At 38.9% G+C, this 15,844-nt stretch overlaps 2 protein-coding genes across 3 annotated transcripts; both read left to right on the top strand.

Moving 5' to 3' along the window:
- The first annotated feature begins 490 nt into the window (after window positions 1-490).
- Window positions 491-2,397, top strand: LOC149380642 (Tetratricopeptide repeat (TPR)-like superfamily protein). 2 transcript variants are annotated; one of them, XR_016293792.1, is made up of 8 exons: window positions 491-837; window positions 909-975; window positions 1,046-1,085; window positions 1,184-1,316; window positions 1,423-1,494; window positions 1,647-1,727; window positions 1,820-1,998; window positions 2,101-2,180. XR_016293792.1 is itself a non-coding variant. In XM_089600922.1 (8 exons), exons 1-8 carry the CDS (start codon window positions 559-561, stop codon window positions 2,165-2,167), a joined length of 801 nt encoding a protein of 266 aa, XP_089457048.1. In that variant the 5' UTR covers window positions 491-558; the 3' UTR covers window positions 2,168-2,397. The 2 variants fall into 2 exon arrangements, 1 of the variants encoding a protein (XP_089457048.1); XM_089600922.1 differs by having other exon boundaries at window positions 1,937-1,998; window positions 2,101-2,397.
- A 4,888-nt stretch (window positions 2,398-7,285) lies between these two features.
- Window positions 7,286-15,822, top strand: LOC149380641 (phospholipase D zeta 2-like). Its single transcript, XM_089630437.1, has 21 exons — window positions 7,286-7,343; window positions 7,589-7,818; window positions 7,916-8,017; window positions 8,089-8,204; window positions 8,302-8,431; window positions 8,505-8,675; window positions 8,880-9,044; window positions 9,131-9,373; window positions 9,447-9,563; window positions 9,711-9,850; window positions 9,941-10,090; window positions 10,163-10,319; window positions 10,402-10,845; window positions 10,939-11,049; window positions 11,129-11,275; window positions 11,363-11,560; window positions 11,648-11,749; window positions 11,898-12,029; window positions 12,181-12,246; window positions 12,921-12,982; window positions 14,857-15,822. Exons 1-21 carry the CDS (start codon window positions 7,286-7,288, stop codon window positions 15,107-15,109), a joined length of 3,294 nt encoding a protein of 1,097 aa, XP_089486563.1. The 3' UTR covers window positions 15,110-15,822.
- Window positions 15,823-15,844: the final 22 nt, after the last annotated feature.

Below are 15,844 nucleotides of genomic sequence, written 5' to 3'. Positions count from 1 at the left end.
CCGATTTTTTTTTACTTGTGGGTAAATCTCTTTCAAAATAAAGTAAATATTAATCTATGTATATGCGTACCTGTATGTTTTTTCGGCAACTGAAGATGATCGTCGGGGAAGATGAAGGGATATGCTCGTCGGCGAAGAAAGAAGAACTTCCAATTTTTGTGGTTAATCCTTTTTTTTTTAAAGGTGAGGAAATGAATCGGCTTTTGCGTGCTGTTATGAATTTGTTCTTTAATGCTCTCGATTCTCGCATTCCATATTCGATTTATTGGGATTTTTTTTAAATATTATAAGCAAATATGAATTGGTGGGAATCAAAATTGGGGCATTTTAGTAAAATTAGTCGTGTAAATAAAATCAAGTGACTATTTACCTAATATTTTACAAAAAGTTGGCTATTTAGTAATTTTCAACGTTTAAATCGGCTATTTTGCTAAATTACCCATTATATATATAGCTGACACATTTCGCGCCTTATCTTTCTCTCACTCGCACCTCAAATTCTTTATTTCAGTGAACCAGTTTGAGCTCTCTCAAATCTCACAAGCGAATAAAGAAACAATGGCTGCAACAAAAACAGCCCACATGTTCAAACCCTCAATTTTCATTTCCTCGCTCTCAAGCACCACAAACCTCAATCTCTTCAAAACCAATCACGTGTTCACAAATATTCCTCCGAGAACTTCCATAAACCCATTATCACCACCGACATCGCTGTCCTTATCGAGGAGGCTGTTCCTTCTTCCCTCCGTTTCTGGAATTTGGGATGCCATAACCGGCGGCGATAAGCCTCGCGAAGCTGTCCTCGCGGTCCGGCGAGGAATGTTGCTCTTCAGACAGGTGAACGATATTTCCTTTTTTGTTCTTTTGTGAATATATATCGTTTGATTCTATTGCCTACGCTGTATTAGGGTGACGTGTTGGGTTCTGTAGCGGAGTTTGATAAGGCCGTTGAATTGGATCCTCGACAAAAGGCATGTAGGTCTTAAACATTCTCTAAGCCTGTTGAAAATCTGCGCGAGTTAATGATGTAAATTGTGGTTGACAGATCTTTGGCAAAGAGGACTATCGCTTTACTATCTCGACAGGTACTATAGCTATGCACCTTTTTTTTTTTTTTTTTTTTTTTGTCTAGCTTCGTATTTATAAGCGCAATTGAGTTGCATCATTGAGTTTGAGTGCGTAGATTTGAAGACGGGGCAGAGCAGTTTCGGTTAGATGTCGCACAGAATCCAAACGACACCGAGGAATCCATTTGGTGTTTCCTCTGTGAAGCTCAGCTCTACGGAGTCGATGAAGCTCACAATCGATTTCTCGAGGTCCTTCTCCTCGCCCAATTTATTGCCAATTTTTAACAAATTAAACAGGATTAAACCTTCAGAACCACAACTGGGTAATGAACTATAGCACGATCGTCGAATTCAGGTTGGAGTAGATCGAAGACCTGTCATGAGAGAAGCTTATAATATGTTTAAGGATGGTGGAGACCCAGAAAAGGTTGGTGAGAATAATCATCTGTGGAATGGATTTCACAGGGCTAGAAGTCTCATATTTTAATATCTAGATATGATGTAGTAGCTTTTAATTTCTAGAATCGCTAATGATCAATAAACAAGAGTCTCTGACTGGAAACATTTGTGTTAAATTAGCTTGTAGCTGCATTTTCAAATGGACGAGAGCACGAGTATTTCTATGCCTCTTTGTATGCTGGCCTTTACTACGAAGCTCAGGTTTGATTTCAAACTTCTATTCATTTATCCTTCGGCTTAATTAAGAAGAGTCAATATGAAATGGTCAAGTTCAAAGTTATATTTCCTTGTAGCCACTACACCAGCATGTGAATCCAGTTATTTTCGCCGTCCACTGAAATAATTCTTGCTGATGAAGCCCGATCACACACTGACATTTTCTTTTGAGCTAAATTATTATTGTTGATTAGAATATACAAGAGGATGCCAAGCGTCACATAATAGCTGCGTGTCAATCACCTTATGGACAAAGGTATTGCTTATATTGACAATATATATATATGGTAAAATCGAATAAAAGACTCGGTTTTTTTTTTTTTTTTTTTTTTTTTTTTTTTTTTTTTTATGAATTTAGGTCTGACGATTACATGGCGGCTTTGGCCAAGGTTCACTGTTTATGTCGAAACTGGGGCTCCATTTGATCTACACTTTCTAAGACATTTGACTTGTTGAACATTTTAGTGTTTGATAATATCGTTCATAATGTTAATTAATCATTGAATCTGGTCAATTTAAAAAAAAATGTTGAATACGAAGATTGTTTAGCTTCGCCTCCAACGTAGAAGGATTGTTGTCCTTGATATTCATAATAACTCTTTAAGATCTACTGTAAGACTTTTCACCACGGCGTCACATAATAGCTGCGTGTCAATCACCTTATGGACAAAGGTATTGCTTATATTGACAATATATATATACATATATATATATATATATATGGTAAAATCGAATAAAAGACTCGGATTTTTTTATTTTTTTTTTATTTTTTTTTTATGAATTCAGATCTACTGGAAGACTTTTATGGCTTTGAAGTAAAGGTCACACTCATGGCTAGAGTAAAAGATTATGCTTAGAGAAGCTAGATCTAACACGACACCATCTAACGTGAAAAAGACTAATCTATTTCATGCCACAAAATAGAACAATTTTATGGACAACCTTATTCGATTTATTTTTTATTTTATTTTATTTGAAAGGAATGTTTGTATTTTCATTCTACTCCAGACTCATTCGAATCACGCCCTGGACAGAGGCCAATACCTCATTCAAGCCACAGAATCCAGAATCCAGAATCAACACTCCTAATGGCCTGTTGACAGAGAGCATGAGCAACAACAATGAAAGTTCTACGGTTCCAAGAGAAATTCCTATCCGATTCGGAATAATCACCGTACTTCAGAGTTCAGACTATCTAGAATGCACTTGTTATTCTCTTCAGTATCTACCTCCCCCGAATTCCTGAAACGAGCTACCAGCAGAGTCTCCATTGCAGACTTGGTATTAACTCTCTGCCGCGCCAAATCGAGATGGTAACCTAGTCGTTGTTCCGTGCAATCACCCCAACTGTTGCTAATCTGTTCTTGAAATCCGCAGCCGTATTGATCTCACAGCGCCTTGTCCCGGTACCACATATACGGAGTGTGCAAAATAGACGACTCAACTTTCCATATAAAAGTAGTCTTTCACAAAGATAATTAAGGACGGTCCCCATAATATCTCAATATTTTTTTATAAAAGATACCTTGTAGCCCATCGGGACTGAGTGCTTTGAGCTCGTTCATTGCACACACCTTTTCGTTACTTCCGCTCCACCCGATATCTCACTAGATCTTTGTTGTCTTAGATCATTCAACACCGGGCATCTCATCCTGAGTAGTGTTAGAGTTTTTACTTGTATTTCTTTTGTTGGATTCCACATACTGGGAATGAATGTACTCAATCTGCTGCTTTTCTTACCCTTTGTGCTTCTCCTGGTGTTGTAAGGAAGATCCTTTGTAAAGGAAGTTATGAATGAAAGTTGGTACTAATTTTTTTTTTTTTTTTTTTTAAAAGACACCTATCTGGTAAGGCCCTCAAGATCGCTAGGAAAATCAAGTATCCACCTACTTCCTCCTGGCCTTCTTACCAAAGTCCCCGATCATTTTTAATCGATCCAATATAGTTCTTCTTTTGAAGAATAATAGTGGCACTGAAAAAATTGGGAATTTGTACCCCCTGATTTGAGCCACAAGCTCTGTAGATTTTTTCCGCCAAACATGCTCCACCACACCCCACAAATTCGTAGTCTCGACTGGAAAATTTTCCTCCATTTGAATATCCCCCACGAGATTCCCTCATTTTGTAGCTTTATAAGCACATCCACACCAATATTGGTCTTCTTCCATACTCTATCCACCACCTAGCTATATGCCAGAAAATCACCCACGCCTTACAAAAAATCGGAATAATTTCTTTCCTTTTGCATAATGGAGAAATGAATCCAAAAGAATCGGTTAATGATCTGGCGAGTACCAAGGAAGCACACGGACCCCCGCACTTTTGAACATCCTCAGCAATTATCCACTCACTATGGCTCGATCAAGTCTTTCCCGAATACGAGCACCAACACCTCGCCTTGGACCAAGTAAAGTGGCCACCTTGAGATCCATAATCAATACCCCCAAACAATTCAAGATCCTAAAAAGGTTCTTGAAATTCCTCCATTTGACCTCATCACTACTACAAAACTGAGATCTTACAATGCTTAAAAACAGTTGTAGAATCCAGCGTTGTAGAATCTTCTACAAATGCACCCCCGCAGACGCAATTCACGGGGTAGAATGGAACGCTCGGATATGCGCCTGGTTGTGGGGGCGGGTCCGGATGCACGGTCCATGCCTCATAAACGCTTCGTTGGTAGTTGGCTTCTTCGTTGCATCTTTGTTTGTAGGCTTCTTGGAACACCATGGCCGAGCTCTGGCCCCATCCCGATCACATTGATGTTGTGGTGGACCTCGACTTGGAACGCCGCATCGACGTCGTGTCCCGCGCTCCAAACATGTCGAATCGACCGCACTTCGTCTCTCAGCTCAGTCTCAGTCGTGCCCAAGTTGGCCACCATATCTAATAACTCGGAGTAGTCAGCTCCCTTGTGTAGTTGGTAGTCATCGTCGCTCTCTTTGTCTTCTCCACCTTCCTCGGGCTCCGGCTCAACAACCATGTTCACGTCATGGCGGAGGATGATGAAACCCCACCCATTTGGTTCTGTGTCACCTCATTCCCACTGTTTAAGTCTCGTGATGCCGCCTGATTGATGACGTCTTTCAATTCGACCATGGGCTCATTAGGGAGAAGCTTGACCCCCGCATCGAGGCACATCGATGTGATCAAGCTCTCATCCTCGAGTAGGCATTTCTTGCCTCTCATCGCGGTGTGGAAGAGATGGTCATGGAGAATTTGCCCGAGGTTGATACATCGTCCGGTGAAAATGCAATAGATGAGGGTGAGCCGACTAAATGTGATATCGTGCAGATGATGGCTCGGGAGAATAGATGCGTTGATGAAGTGCACGTACGCTTTGGAGAACTTGTTCACCATCTTGATCGAACGCCCCTTTGAATCGTTGAGGCTCGAGTACTTGTTTCATTTTGTCTTGTATGTTGCATCGGGTAAGGCAAGCATGGACAACACGGTGGAACTAGATGACCTCTTCATTTTCTTTAGTGCCGTTCCTATGCACACTTGAAATATACGTTAGACAACAAACAAGGTTCGGGAATAAACTCGATAATATACCCAAAGATTCTAAACGTGTTAAATAATCACTACCACAACCAAACATCTCCAAGACAAACTATCAAGGAACCCTATACTACACAATTTTGTCCAAAATAAGCCAAAACACGCGCAAAAATCGAGAAACATCAAATCAATCTCTCTCTCTCGAGAATTTTAACGAAGACTTAGTGAGCATGCCAAATTTCAAAGAATCAAGCTAAAAATTTGAAATGTTCTCACTCACAAAGATGTTAAACATCCCTAAGACACTCAACCATCATAATAGTACAAAGAAATCTCCAGCAAATACGACTACAATCACTACTACAAATTAAGTTTTCTGGTGCGAAAGGATATTAGGTGCGACTTTGTCGCACCTAAAAGTTTGAAAATTTTAAGCGGGCTTTAAATCCCTCCGAATATTTGATTTTTAGATTTTTTTTGGAAAATCACTACAAAAAGGAGTGATTTTGATGAAGATTTTCGTTCAACATTAGAGAATTACACTTGGAAGAAAAGGATTTTAGTATTTAAAATGAGTGAAACGGGTTGGAAAATGAATTTTTGTTGATTTACAGGCGCTAGTGTTCGAGTGCTTTAAGTCACCGCGGCACGTTGAATGTCACCACGCCACGGTGATGAACACATTCGAGCGCGCTCTGTTTCAGCCTTTTCACATAGTTGAACAACCATCTAGCATAATTTTAGATTTTTTTATTTTTTTTCATTTTTGAATTTCATGCGTCATAACTGTCTAAATTCAGGTGAAATGTTGTGATAGATGTGCCTTTTGAACCCACACAAGGTTACATGACGGTTTTTTTTTTTATCTTCCCTTTTACTAATGATATTGGTACACGGTTCTTATAAATGTTAGTTAGCTTAAAGCATATGCTAAAACTGACTTGTTATAAACCGTCTTAAAAGGAGGAACAAACTTCCAAGCAAAGTGAAAATATGTATGAATATGCCAAACCAGTTAGGAACAACGTCTAATAGCAACAGAGTAAAATGATTATCCCATAAGAAATGCCTCTCTTTTTCACTCCTTTCATTTGGCCAACAAATAAGTGGTTATGTGACGTAAGCCAAAATGCTTTTCCTTATAAGACAAATGTCCATAAACAACAAATACACTGATATCATTGCGAGTACGTCATATTATAATCATAATCATATGCTATGAAGTTCTCAAAATTATATGTACTAAAATGTCTATGGATACCATTGAACCGAGCCAATAATGTGAAGTTTTAGCATATTCTCAGTTGTAACAGCACATAAAATATGAATATTCGTTTTCAATGATCCGATTATAGCATATACCAAGTTTGAAGTCTCTTTCAACCCTATACATACTCAAGTCTATTTCACCAAATACTCCACGATTCCTTTGAAATTCAATCAATCAGATAATCTAGTAGTGAGCCTAATACAGCAAAATACAATGTGGCCTGCTCTTAAGACATTCTTTCAGCGGTACCGCGGTAGATTATATTATTTCTGGAAACTAATATTGAAATGTGTGAGGTAAAAAAATAAAATTAAAGGTATAATTTAGGTTAGTTTTATCTACCAACCACCAGAAACCTTGCAACCTTTGGTTTAGATATGAAGAAGAACATCAAATCCCAAGTCAATTATTGATGGTTCATAATTATTCGGCTAGTGAAGAAGCTGGTGATGGCAAATCAGATATTCTTAAAAAAGAATAACCGTTTACGTATATAAGAAAATATTCGAAACTCTACACGAGACTAAAAATAATAATTAATCTAACATAAACAACTTTCCCTCTCTCTCTCTCTCCAAGAAAATCATTGAGGTATATTAGCATATACCATAATTTAAAAAATAAAAAAAACACTCGATTAAACAATTCGTGTTTATTAAAAAAATAATAATAATAAAAAAAAGCTATTCGTGTCCAGCATCCTAATATCGTACACACCAGACCATCACAAAATCCGTAAAACCACATTTTTCTTGTGCCACGTGTAAATATGACTACACGTGGCGGTATACTATTTGACAGTGGCAAAAAGCCTATGGTCACTGCCTGTAACTTGAGTGCCCAGGCCTCTCATTTCCCGGTTTAATAAAACCTGAAAAACCGGTATTTCAGATGAACGAATGAAAAAAAAGTACTATAAAAACTCCAACGTCCTCTCCCAATATTTTCTCAAAATTTTCCTTCTCTGAAGCTAAACAAGACTCTCCGGCTCTCTCTGTACCATTTATTTTTAATACCTGTCTCTGATATGTTTTGACTACTTTCATTTCACATCTTTGGCTGTTGAAATTAGATCGAAATAATCGTTGGAAAATGTCATCAGAGACAGAGAGGCTGATCAGCGAGGAGGTCCCACAATGGTGGGGAGTTTCAGGGGCGTGTCAGTCATTCCCGTACCGGAACGAACGGGGCCGGATCTTCGAAGATCTTCCAACGGCCTCAATCGTCTCGGTTTTGCGTCCCGACACAGGAGATTTCAGAACCATCCTTCTCTCCTACACCATTGAGTTTCACTACAAACAGGCATTTTTATTCAACGTTTTCCATTCTCTTTGATTAATCAGAATCGTCCAAAATGTACTCGTGTGAATTTTTTGTCGGTTGGCCTTTCTATAAACAGTTCAAGTGGCGATTAGTAAAGAAGGCGTCACAAGTTCTTTACCTGCATTTTGCTCTAAAGAAACGCGCAATTATTGAGGAATTTCACGAGAAACAAGAGCAGGTGAGGATTCTGGCTTCGGCAATAATTTATATATTTATTCAAGGTAAGTTGATATGCAAATTTGTGGAAAGGTCAAAGAATGGCTTCACAGCATCGGAATCATGGATCAGACGGCAGTTGTGCAAGACGCCGATGAACCGGAAGACGGAGCTCTTCCCTTACATCATGAAGACATTGTCAAAAATAGGTTGGTTTATTTATCTATATATTCCAGTTATACCCTCCTACGTATCGTACTTTAAACCCCACCAGAAAAATGATCTAAAATGAGATTAGTAATGCAGAAATGTCCCTTCCATCGCTGCATTGCCCATCATTCGCCCGAGCCGAGGTAGACAAGACCAAGCCAAGAAGGCAATGCAAGGCTATTTGAACCATTTCCTTGGAAACTTGGACATCGTGAATTCCCGAGAGGTGCAGATGAGTGCCTTTTTTCAGTCTATGTGAGTTACGAAAGTACCTCTTTAAGTAGCTTTTACAACCGCAGGTATGCAAATTTTTGGAGGTCTCGAGATTGTCGTTCTTGCAGGAGTACGGTACAAAGTTGAAAGAAGGTTATGTAATGGTGACACATTTACCAAACGTTCCAAGCAGTGACTCCAATTTGAACTGCTTTCCTTTTTGCTGCTTTGGCTGCTGCCAAGACAAATGGCACAAGGTTTGATTTTTTATCTGCAGATTTCATTTACAGTTTTTTAATGGTTTTTTTTTAAAAAAATTCTCTATTTCAGCATTATGTTACTCAATACCGGATTAATCTGATTGCTATAAAAATTGTACTTTAGCAAATTCACTGTAGCAGAACTAGGCCTGTGTACTCGCTGTTTATTTTCTTGTACCCAAAACAATGTATAATGTGCAGGTTTGGGCCGTTTTAAAACCTGGGTTCGTAGCCTTACTCGATGATCCTTTTGAAACCGAGTTATTGGACATTATTGTATTCAATCTACTTCCATCTGCACAAGGTAAAGGAGGGTCTCCAATCTATTTGGCAAATCAAGTCAATGACCGAGCACCTTCATTTGAGGTAAAAACCAGTTCTCTCATTTCAAGTCTTCCTGCAAAAATTTTAGTCCTCCGATGAAGCAATTTTTTCGTGTCAAATTTTGATAGGTCACGAGCGGAGATCGGTGTATAGAGATAAGAACAACGAGCAATTCCAAAGCTAAAAAATGGGTCAGTGCAATCAACGAGGCTGGCCTTAAGCCTCCTGAAGGTTGGTGTCACTCCCACCAATTCGGCTCTTACGCTTCTCAGAGGGGTTTGACCGAAGACGGAAGTCAAGCACAATGGTTTGTCGATGGCCAAGCTGCATTTGAAGCCATTGCTAGTGCTATAGAGAAAGCAAAATCAGAGGTTTTGAATTTCTCTTCTCAGTGATCTTTCTTCTTACGTCATATTGACTTGAATGATTTTGAATTTGCTGCAGATTTTCATCACTGGCTGGTGGGTTTGTCCAGAGCTTTATTTAAGACGTCCTTTCGCTACCAACATTTCCTCTCGGCTCGACGAATTGCTTGAAGCCAGTGCTAAGCAAGGGGTTAAGGTGAAGATCGTTTTTTCTTATAGTCCATTTTCTCGAATGAGTGACACTAATTAATTTCTCTATGATGATATAAAGATCGTTTTGTCTTGTAGTCTATTTTCTTGAATTAGCGAGACTAATCAGTTTCTCTATGATGATATATGCAAGATATACATTCTATTGTACAAAGAAGTTGCTCTGGCTTTGAAAATCAACAGTTCATACAGTAAGAGAAGGCTTCTCGACATTCACGAGAACGTGAAGGTCTTGCGCTATCCTGACCATTTCTCCACTGGTGTTTATCTGTGGTATGAAGTAACTTTTCATGTAAATCTTCAAAATATACAAAGGAAGATTGTTAATATTTCTGTGTTAATCTGTTGCTGTTTAACACACAGGTCACACCATGAAAAACTTGTCATTATTGATTACCAGATTTGCTTCATCGGAGGCCTAGATTTGTGCTTTGGCCGTTACGATACGACCGAGCACAAAGTTGGCGATTTCCCTTCTCAGACATGGCCGGGCAAGGACTATTACAACCCAAGGTAAGGACTTATTTGCGGGTAATCAATGCAGTTTTCTTCTTCATCAAGTAATCTAGTCAAATCTTATGCTAGAGAATCTGAACCGAATTCTTGGGAAGAGACAATGAAAGATGAACTAGAGCGTGAGAAGTATCCACGTATGCCGTGGCACGATGTCCAATGTGCTCTGTGGGGACCACCGTGCCGTGATGTCGCAAGGCATTTTGTTCAGCGCTGGAACCACGCCAAGGTTGACCTCTTTGGATGCGTTGGCCTCTTCTCAAGCAACATTCTTTTACCCGAGTTGACTTAATTTTTTTTCCGTCTTTCAGAGAAGCAAGGCCCCGAATGAAGAAACAATCCCTCTTCTCATGCCCCACCACCACATGGTAATTCCCCATTACATGGGAAAAAGTAGAGATATCGGCTTTGAGGCCAACAAATCAGAGGAAGACCCGAATGATATCGATAGGAAAAACTCCTTCTCGTCATTATCCCCGTCACAAGATGACATTCCTTTGCTTCTGCCTCAAGAGTCTGACCTGATCGATTCTGATCCAAACCTGCTGAACGGAACGCACGATGGGAAGAGTCACATTGATCACCCGAACGTGGTGCCACGTGGCAACTCTCAGGAATTCGAAACCTTGATTCCAGAGAAGAATGTTACAACTAGTTACGATGAGTGGTGGGAAAATCTAGAAGCGAGAAATAAGAATGTTTTGGCTGCTGATGATTTCGGACAAGTTGGTCCTCGGAGCACTTGTCGTTGCCAGGTCAGTAAAGCAATTAATTCAGTGATATTTTCAGCGAAGCTGATCGGCATGCGTTTTTGTACATTATTTTTCTTCTGTCGGATATGATTTCAGATCATCAGAAGCGTGAGCCAGTGGTCCGCAGGAACTAGCCAAACCGAAGAAAGCATTCACAATGCTTATTGTTCTCTCATTGACACTGCCGAACACTTCATTTACATTGAAGTAAGAACCAAATTACTTAAATTTGCAATTTTTAATCAAATTTTGTTTACTATAATTATTTTTTTATTTGTTTTGGTAGAATCAATTCTTCATATCGGGCCATGAAGGGGACGAGATCATACAGAACCGAGTCCTCGAAGCGCTGTATAGGCGTATCCTAAGAGCACACAAAGAAGAAAAGTGTTTTCGTGTCGTAGTTGTCCTACCGCTCTTACCTGGATTTCAGGTACGTTTAGACACAAAACCGTTGCTTACTTGCTCGGCAAGTTATCATTACAACGTTTTTATTTTCTTTGTATATCAAACCTAAAAGGGTGGAATAGATGATGGCGGTGCAGCGACTGTTAGAGCGTTGATGCATTGGCAATATCGAACCATAAGCTGGGACAACACATCAATACTGCACAATCTCAATGCTCGTCTTGGTCCTAAAACACACGATTATATCTCCTTCTATGGTCTAAGATCTCACGGCAGGCTTTTTGAAGGCGGGCCCATGGCTACAAGCCAGGTATATCTCACAAATATGATCACTTTTCTCTTATCTCGATGAGACATTGGAACTTCATTGACTCCTCCCGATTTTATCGTGTTCCAGGTATATGTTCACAGCAAAGTACTGATAATCGATGACCGGGCTGCTTTGATTGGATCGTCAAATATAAATGACAGAAGTTTGCTTGGATCAAGAGACTCTGAGGTCTGTTTTCCAGTTTTCCAATTAAAGTTCCTTCACTTTTTAGAAGACAAAAATGTCTAGTTCATATCATAACATTGGACTGATCATGATCCAAGGAGAGATTTTTCTTCTAGTTTTTCCATTATGAAACCTGTCAAATTGCTTTCAGATTGGAGTGCTAATAGAAGATAAGGAATTCGTCGAATCATCGATGAATGGACAGCCATGGAAGGCAGGGAAATTCGCGTATAGTCTTCGATGTTCCCTTTGGGCTGAACACTTGGGTCTACATGCAGGAGAGGTTGGTTTTTGATATTGATTGAACCTTCATAGCTATTCAACACCATTTTATTTTTCTGTTATACAGACAAACGTTTAGTTCTCTTGATTTGGTCCTATTTAAGAGTCGTAGATAATGAAATTGACATTCCAAAAACCTGGACTCCTCTCAGATAAATCAAATCAGTGATCCTGTATCAGACACAACATACAAGGATCTGTGGGTAGCAACTGCAAAGGTGAGATCATTTTATTTTTATTTTTTTAGATCAGTTTGAATTATTTTCCACAAGTTTTTGAACTTTCTAATAAATGAATCATTTTTCACTATACCCATCATTTAAGAAAATGGATATCACAGTGTTATGAACCCAAGATTTTGATCTCGTGATATGAGAAGTTGTGATGAATTAGCGCTAACAAGAAATACTTATGAATGCAAATCTCCACGGAACCTAATAGCTTCTAGTTTTTAGAGAGATATCCTTAAGTTAATTGGTTGGAGGCTATTTTGCTAGTAAAGGGAGACTCATTTGTACGTAAGTCTAAGGAAAATTTTGAAATAAAGTAACTAAACCCTAGTTGATTTAAAACCCTAAATTCATAATAATAATAAACATGGATAAGTTAAAATAATATTTGAATAGACCAAGTTTTTAATTAAAACCCCTAATGGCTATACATTGCATTTTGGGAAAATATACGGTTACGTCGTGGACAGCATTAGAATAGCAATTAAAGCTTTCTGGCAAGCACATTTATAACCACGGGATTTGAATTATTGTTGTAGCTCCCCTTTTTTTCTGTAGAGACATAAATTTTTTACAGTTGTCATTTATGAAATTTGCATAGTTAGCTTAGTTGTGTCCTTTTTTTATCTTCTCCATGTCTAAATTTTATTTCTCTGCCACAGGAAAACTCAATTATCTACCAAGACGTGTTTTCATGCATCCCTAATGACCTTATACCCTCGAGGTACATTTTATTTACTTTACATTTTGCTGTGATTGTGTTTCAACCCGAGATTCGATCTCGAAAAAATTGTTACAATCCGAGATTCGATCACGAAACGGGAGCTTTGTCAATCTTTCACCGAGGTTAGATTCCCCTCATTTGCTAGGTTTCACCTTCGGTCTTCTTTACTTGTCTTTCCGTCGATATCTGGTTTGCCACTGCCGTGGTTGTGGCCGTGGCAGTCCACGCTTCTCACTTCCGTTCGAGTACCTCTTGTCTCTCATTCATTTGCTCCATGAATGATGTGTGTTTTTTTTCGTGAATTCTTCCATCCCTTTTCCCATCTCGAGCGGCTCTGATACAAAAATTGTTACAACCTGAGATCGATCTCGAAATGGGAGCTTTGCCAATCTTCACCGAGCTTAGACTCCCATCCTTTGAGACAGACTAAACTTTTAGTGATTGGTTATTGACTGTTTTTTTCATGAACTTAGGACCTCTTAAATAGACCTAAGTTTACAACCTAATAGGTCGGGCCCAAAATTATAACTCTAGTTACATAAGTAAACTTAAATAATTACTCTAAATTCGGAATAGTAAATGGGCAGAATTTAAAAACAAATTGCAGAAATATAAAACCCTGATTTCATAATTGAAAATCCCTAATTTCCCTAACTAATAACTCTGCTAGATACTGAATATGTAACATTACTCCCCTCTTTCTCTTGAGCTTGTCCTCAAGCTCAAACTCCGGGACGCCTCTTTGACTAGTAGTTCGTTGACAGCGTCATTCCGTTATGTCGGGATCCCAACTCAAACGATCAGGAATGCGGCGCTCGGGATTCGTATATCTCTCAAAAGTCACCCAGTCGTCGTGGAATTCCACTGGTTCTCCTTTGCCTCTACCGTACTCAAGCTCTCTGGTAGGAGGGCCTCCTCGCTGCTGTCCTTGAGGATCTATTGGACGCGAATCGCGGAGGAAATCTCCGGACCCAAGTTCGACGCCGCCATGATTTCTTCCACGGCCGATAATTTCCCCTCGAAATGCATCCCTATGCCGTGTGCTCCTAAGAAACCCTGACCTCGCAACCCAGATTTAGGGTTTTCAATTTGGGTTCGAAAATCCCGATCTGGATCGTGGTAACGAAGGTTGCCGCTGATCTGCTTGTTCCGGTCGTCGCCTACTCTCCCGTCACTGCAAGTACCGAAGCCCAAATCCTCGGTGTTGAGCTTTACATCGTCGAGGGTGCCCTCAGATTTCCCTACGTCCGACAGTACCTACGAGGTTTCACCTACGGTCTTCTTTACTTGTCTTTCCGTCGATGTTTGGTTCACCATTTCTGTGGTGGTGGCTGTGGCAGTCCATGCTTCCCACTTACGTTCGAGTGCGTCTTGTCTCTCATTCATTTGCTCCATGAATGATGTGAGTTTTTTCATGAGTTCTTCCATCCTTTTTCCCATCTCGAGCGATTCTGATACCAAAATTGTTACAACCCTGGATTCGATTTTGAAACGGGAGCTTTGCTAATCTTTCATCGAGCTTAGACTCCCCTCCTTTGAGAGAGACTACACTTTTTGGTGATTGATTATTGGCTGCTTTTTTTTATTAACTTAGGGTCTCTTAAATGGAACTAAGTTTACAACCTAAGTTTACAACCTAATGGGTTTGACCCAAAATCATAATCCCTAGTTATATAAGTAACCTTAATTAGTTACTCTAAATTCGGAATTTAAAAACCTAATTACAGAATATAAAACCTTAATATCATAATTGAAAACTCCTAATAATTTACCTAACTAATAACTCTAAATACGTAACATATTATATTGTATACGCAACTATAAATCTACAATCACTGCTCATTACATATTCAATCGCTGCAAATTTATTGCAGAGCTGCTCTTAGACAATCCATACTTCAATGGAGAGAGAAAATTGGACACACGACAATTGACTTAGGATTGGCTCCTGAGAAGATAGATCATTTTGATGAGGAACGGAATGTAAAGCTAGTAGATCCAGTGGAGAAATTGAAGCCTGTAAAGGGACATCTCGTTTGCTTTCCTTTGCAGTTCATGTGCCAAGAAGATTTGAGACCCGGCTTTAATGAAAGCGAGTTTTACACATCGTCCCAAGTGTTTCACTAAATATATTTACAAAAAGGAAAAGGAGGAAGGGAATTTGATTTTTAGTATAATATTAAACAAAAGGAAGAACTGGTTGTTGTAGTTGCAATTGTATATAGTTTGATGCAACAATCGGAGAAGATAAACTATAGCAAAGAGGAATACGTGTTTATTAGAATTGGCTAGGTAAGTTTACTTGTTGTGCCACATTGACATTGATGTATTTCTTGTACAAGATTGTTTTGAATTATTAAGAATATACATTTTATCTTCTTTATTATCATACATTTTTCAGCTTAGAAATTATTTTACTACATATTATTCTGTAGTATCTTAAAAGCAAAAAAAAGAAAAAAAAAAAAAAAATGATAAAAAAAAAATTGATGAATAAATCTGATTATTTTTCTGATAAGCAAGTAATTCAACTTAAATAGCATCTTTAACTAGTCTATCGAGTCCTATGTATTCGAGAGCGCTTGTTCAAGAAATTAGGATCAATTAGAGTAGCGATGGCTGCGTAGTATAAAACACTATTAGTGCAGGGTGATAAAACTGATGTTTTGTTCGAAAGAAAAATCTGTTACCGATCTGTCGCACAAACACGGTGGTGCAAGATTTTTTCAAACATCCGTGTAATATTTTGTCCGATAAAGCTTCTGGTATAAGAGGTAGGCATAAAACCTTGCAGGATGTAATAAAAAAATGTTAAGAGTTCCGCGTGATTTCTAGTCAAAGCTCAATTAAAGCAATAGTAAT

This window comes from Urtica dioica, chromosome 11, assembly GCF_054948205.1.
Source record: "Urtica dioica subsp. dioica isolate 48M chromosome 11, U.dioica_male_clone48M_v1_H2, whole genome shotgun sequence".
Taxonomy (NCBI): domain Eukaryota; kingdom Viridiplantae; phylum Streptophyta; class Magnoliopsida; order Rosales; family Urticaceae; genus Urtica; species Urtica dioica.
Note: the sequence above shows the minus strand (reverse complement) of the source record. Positions and strands in the feature narration are given on the sequence as shown.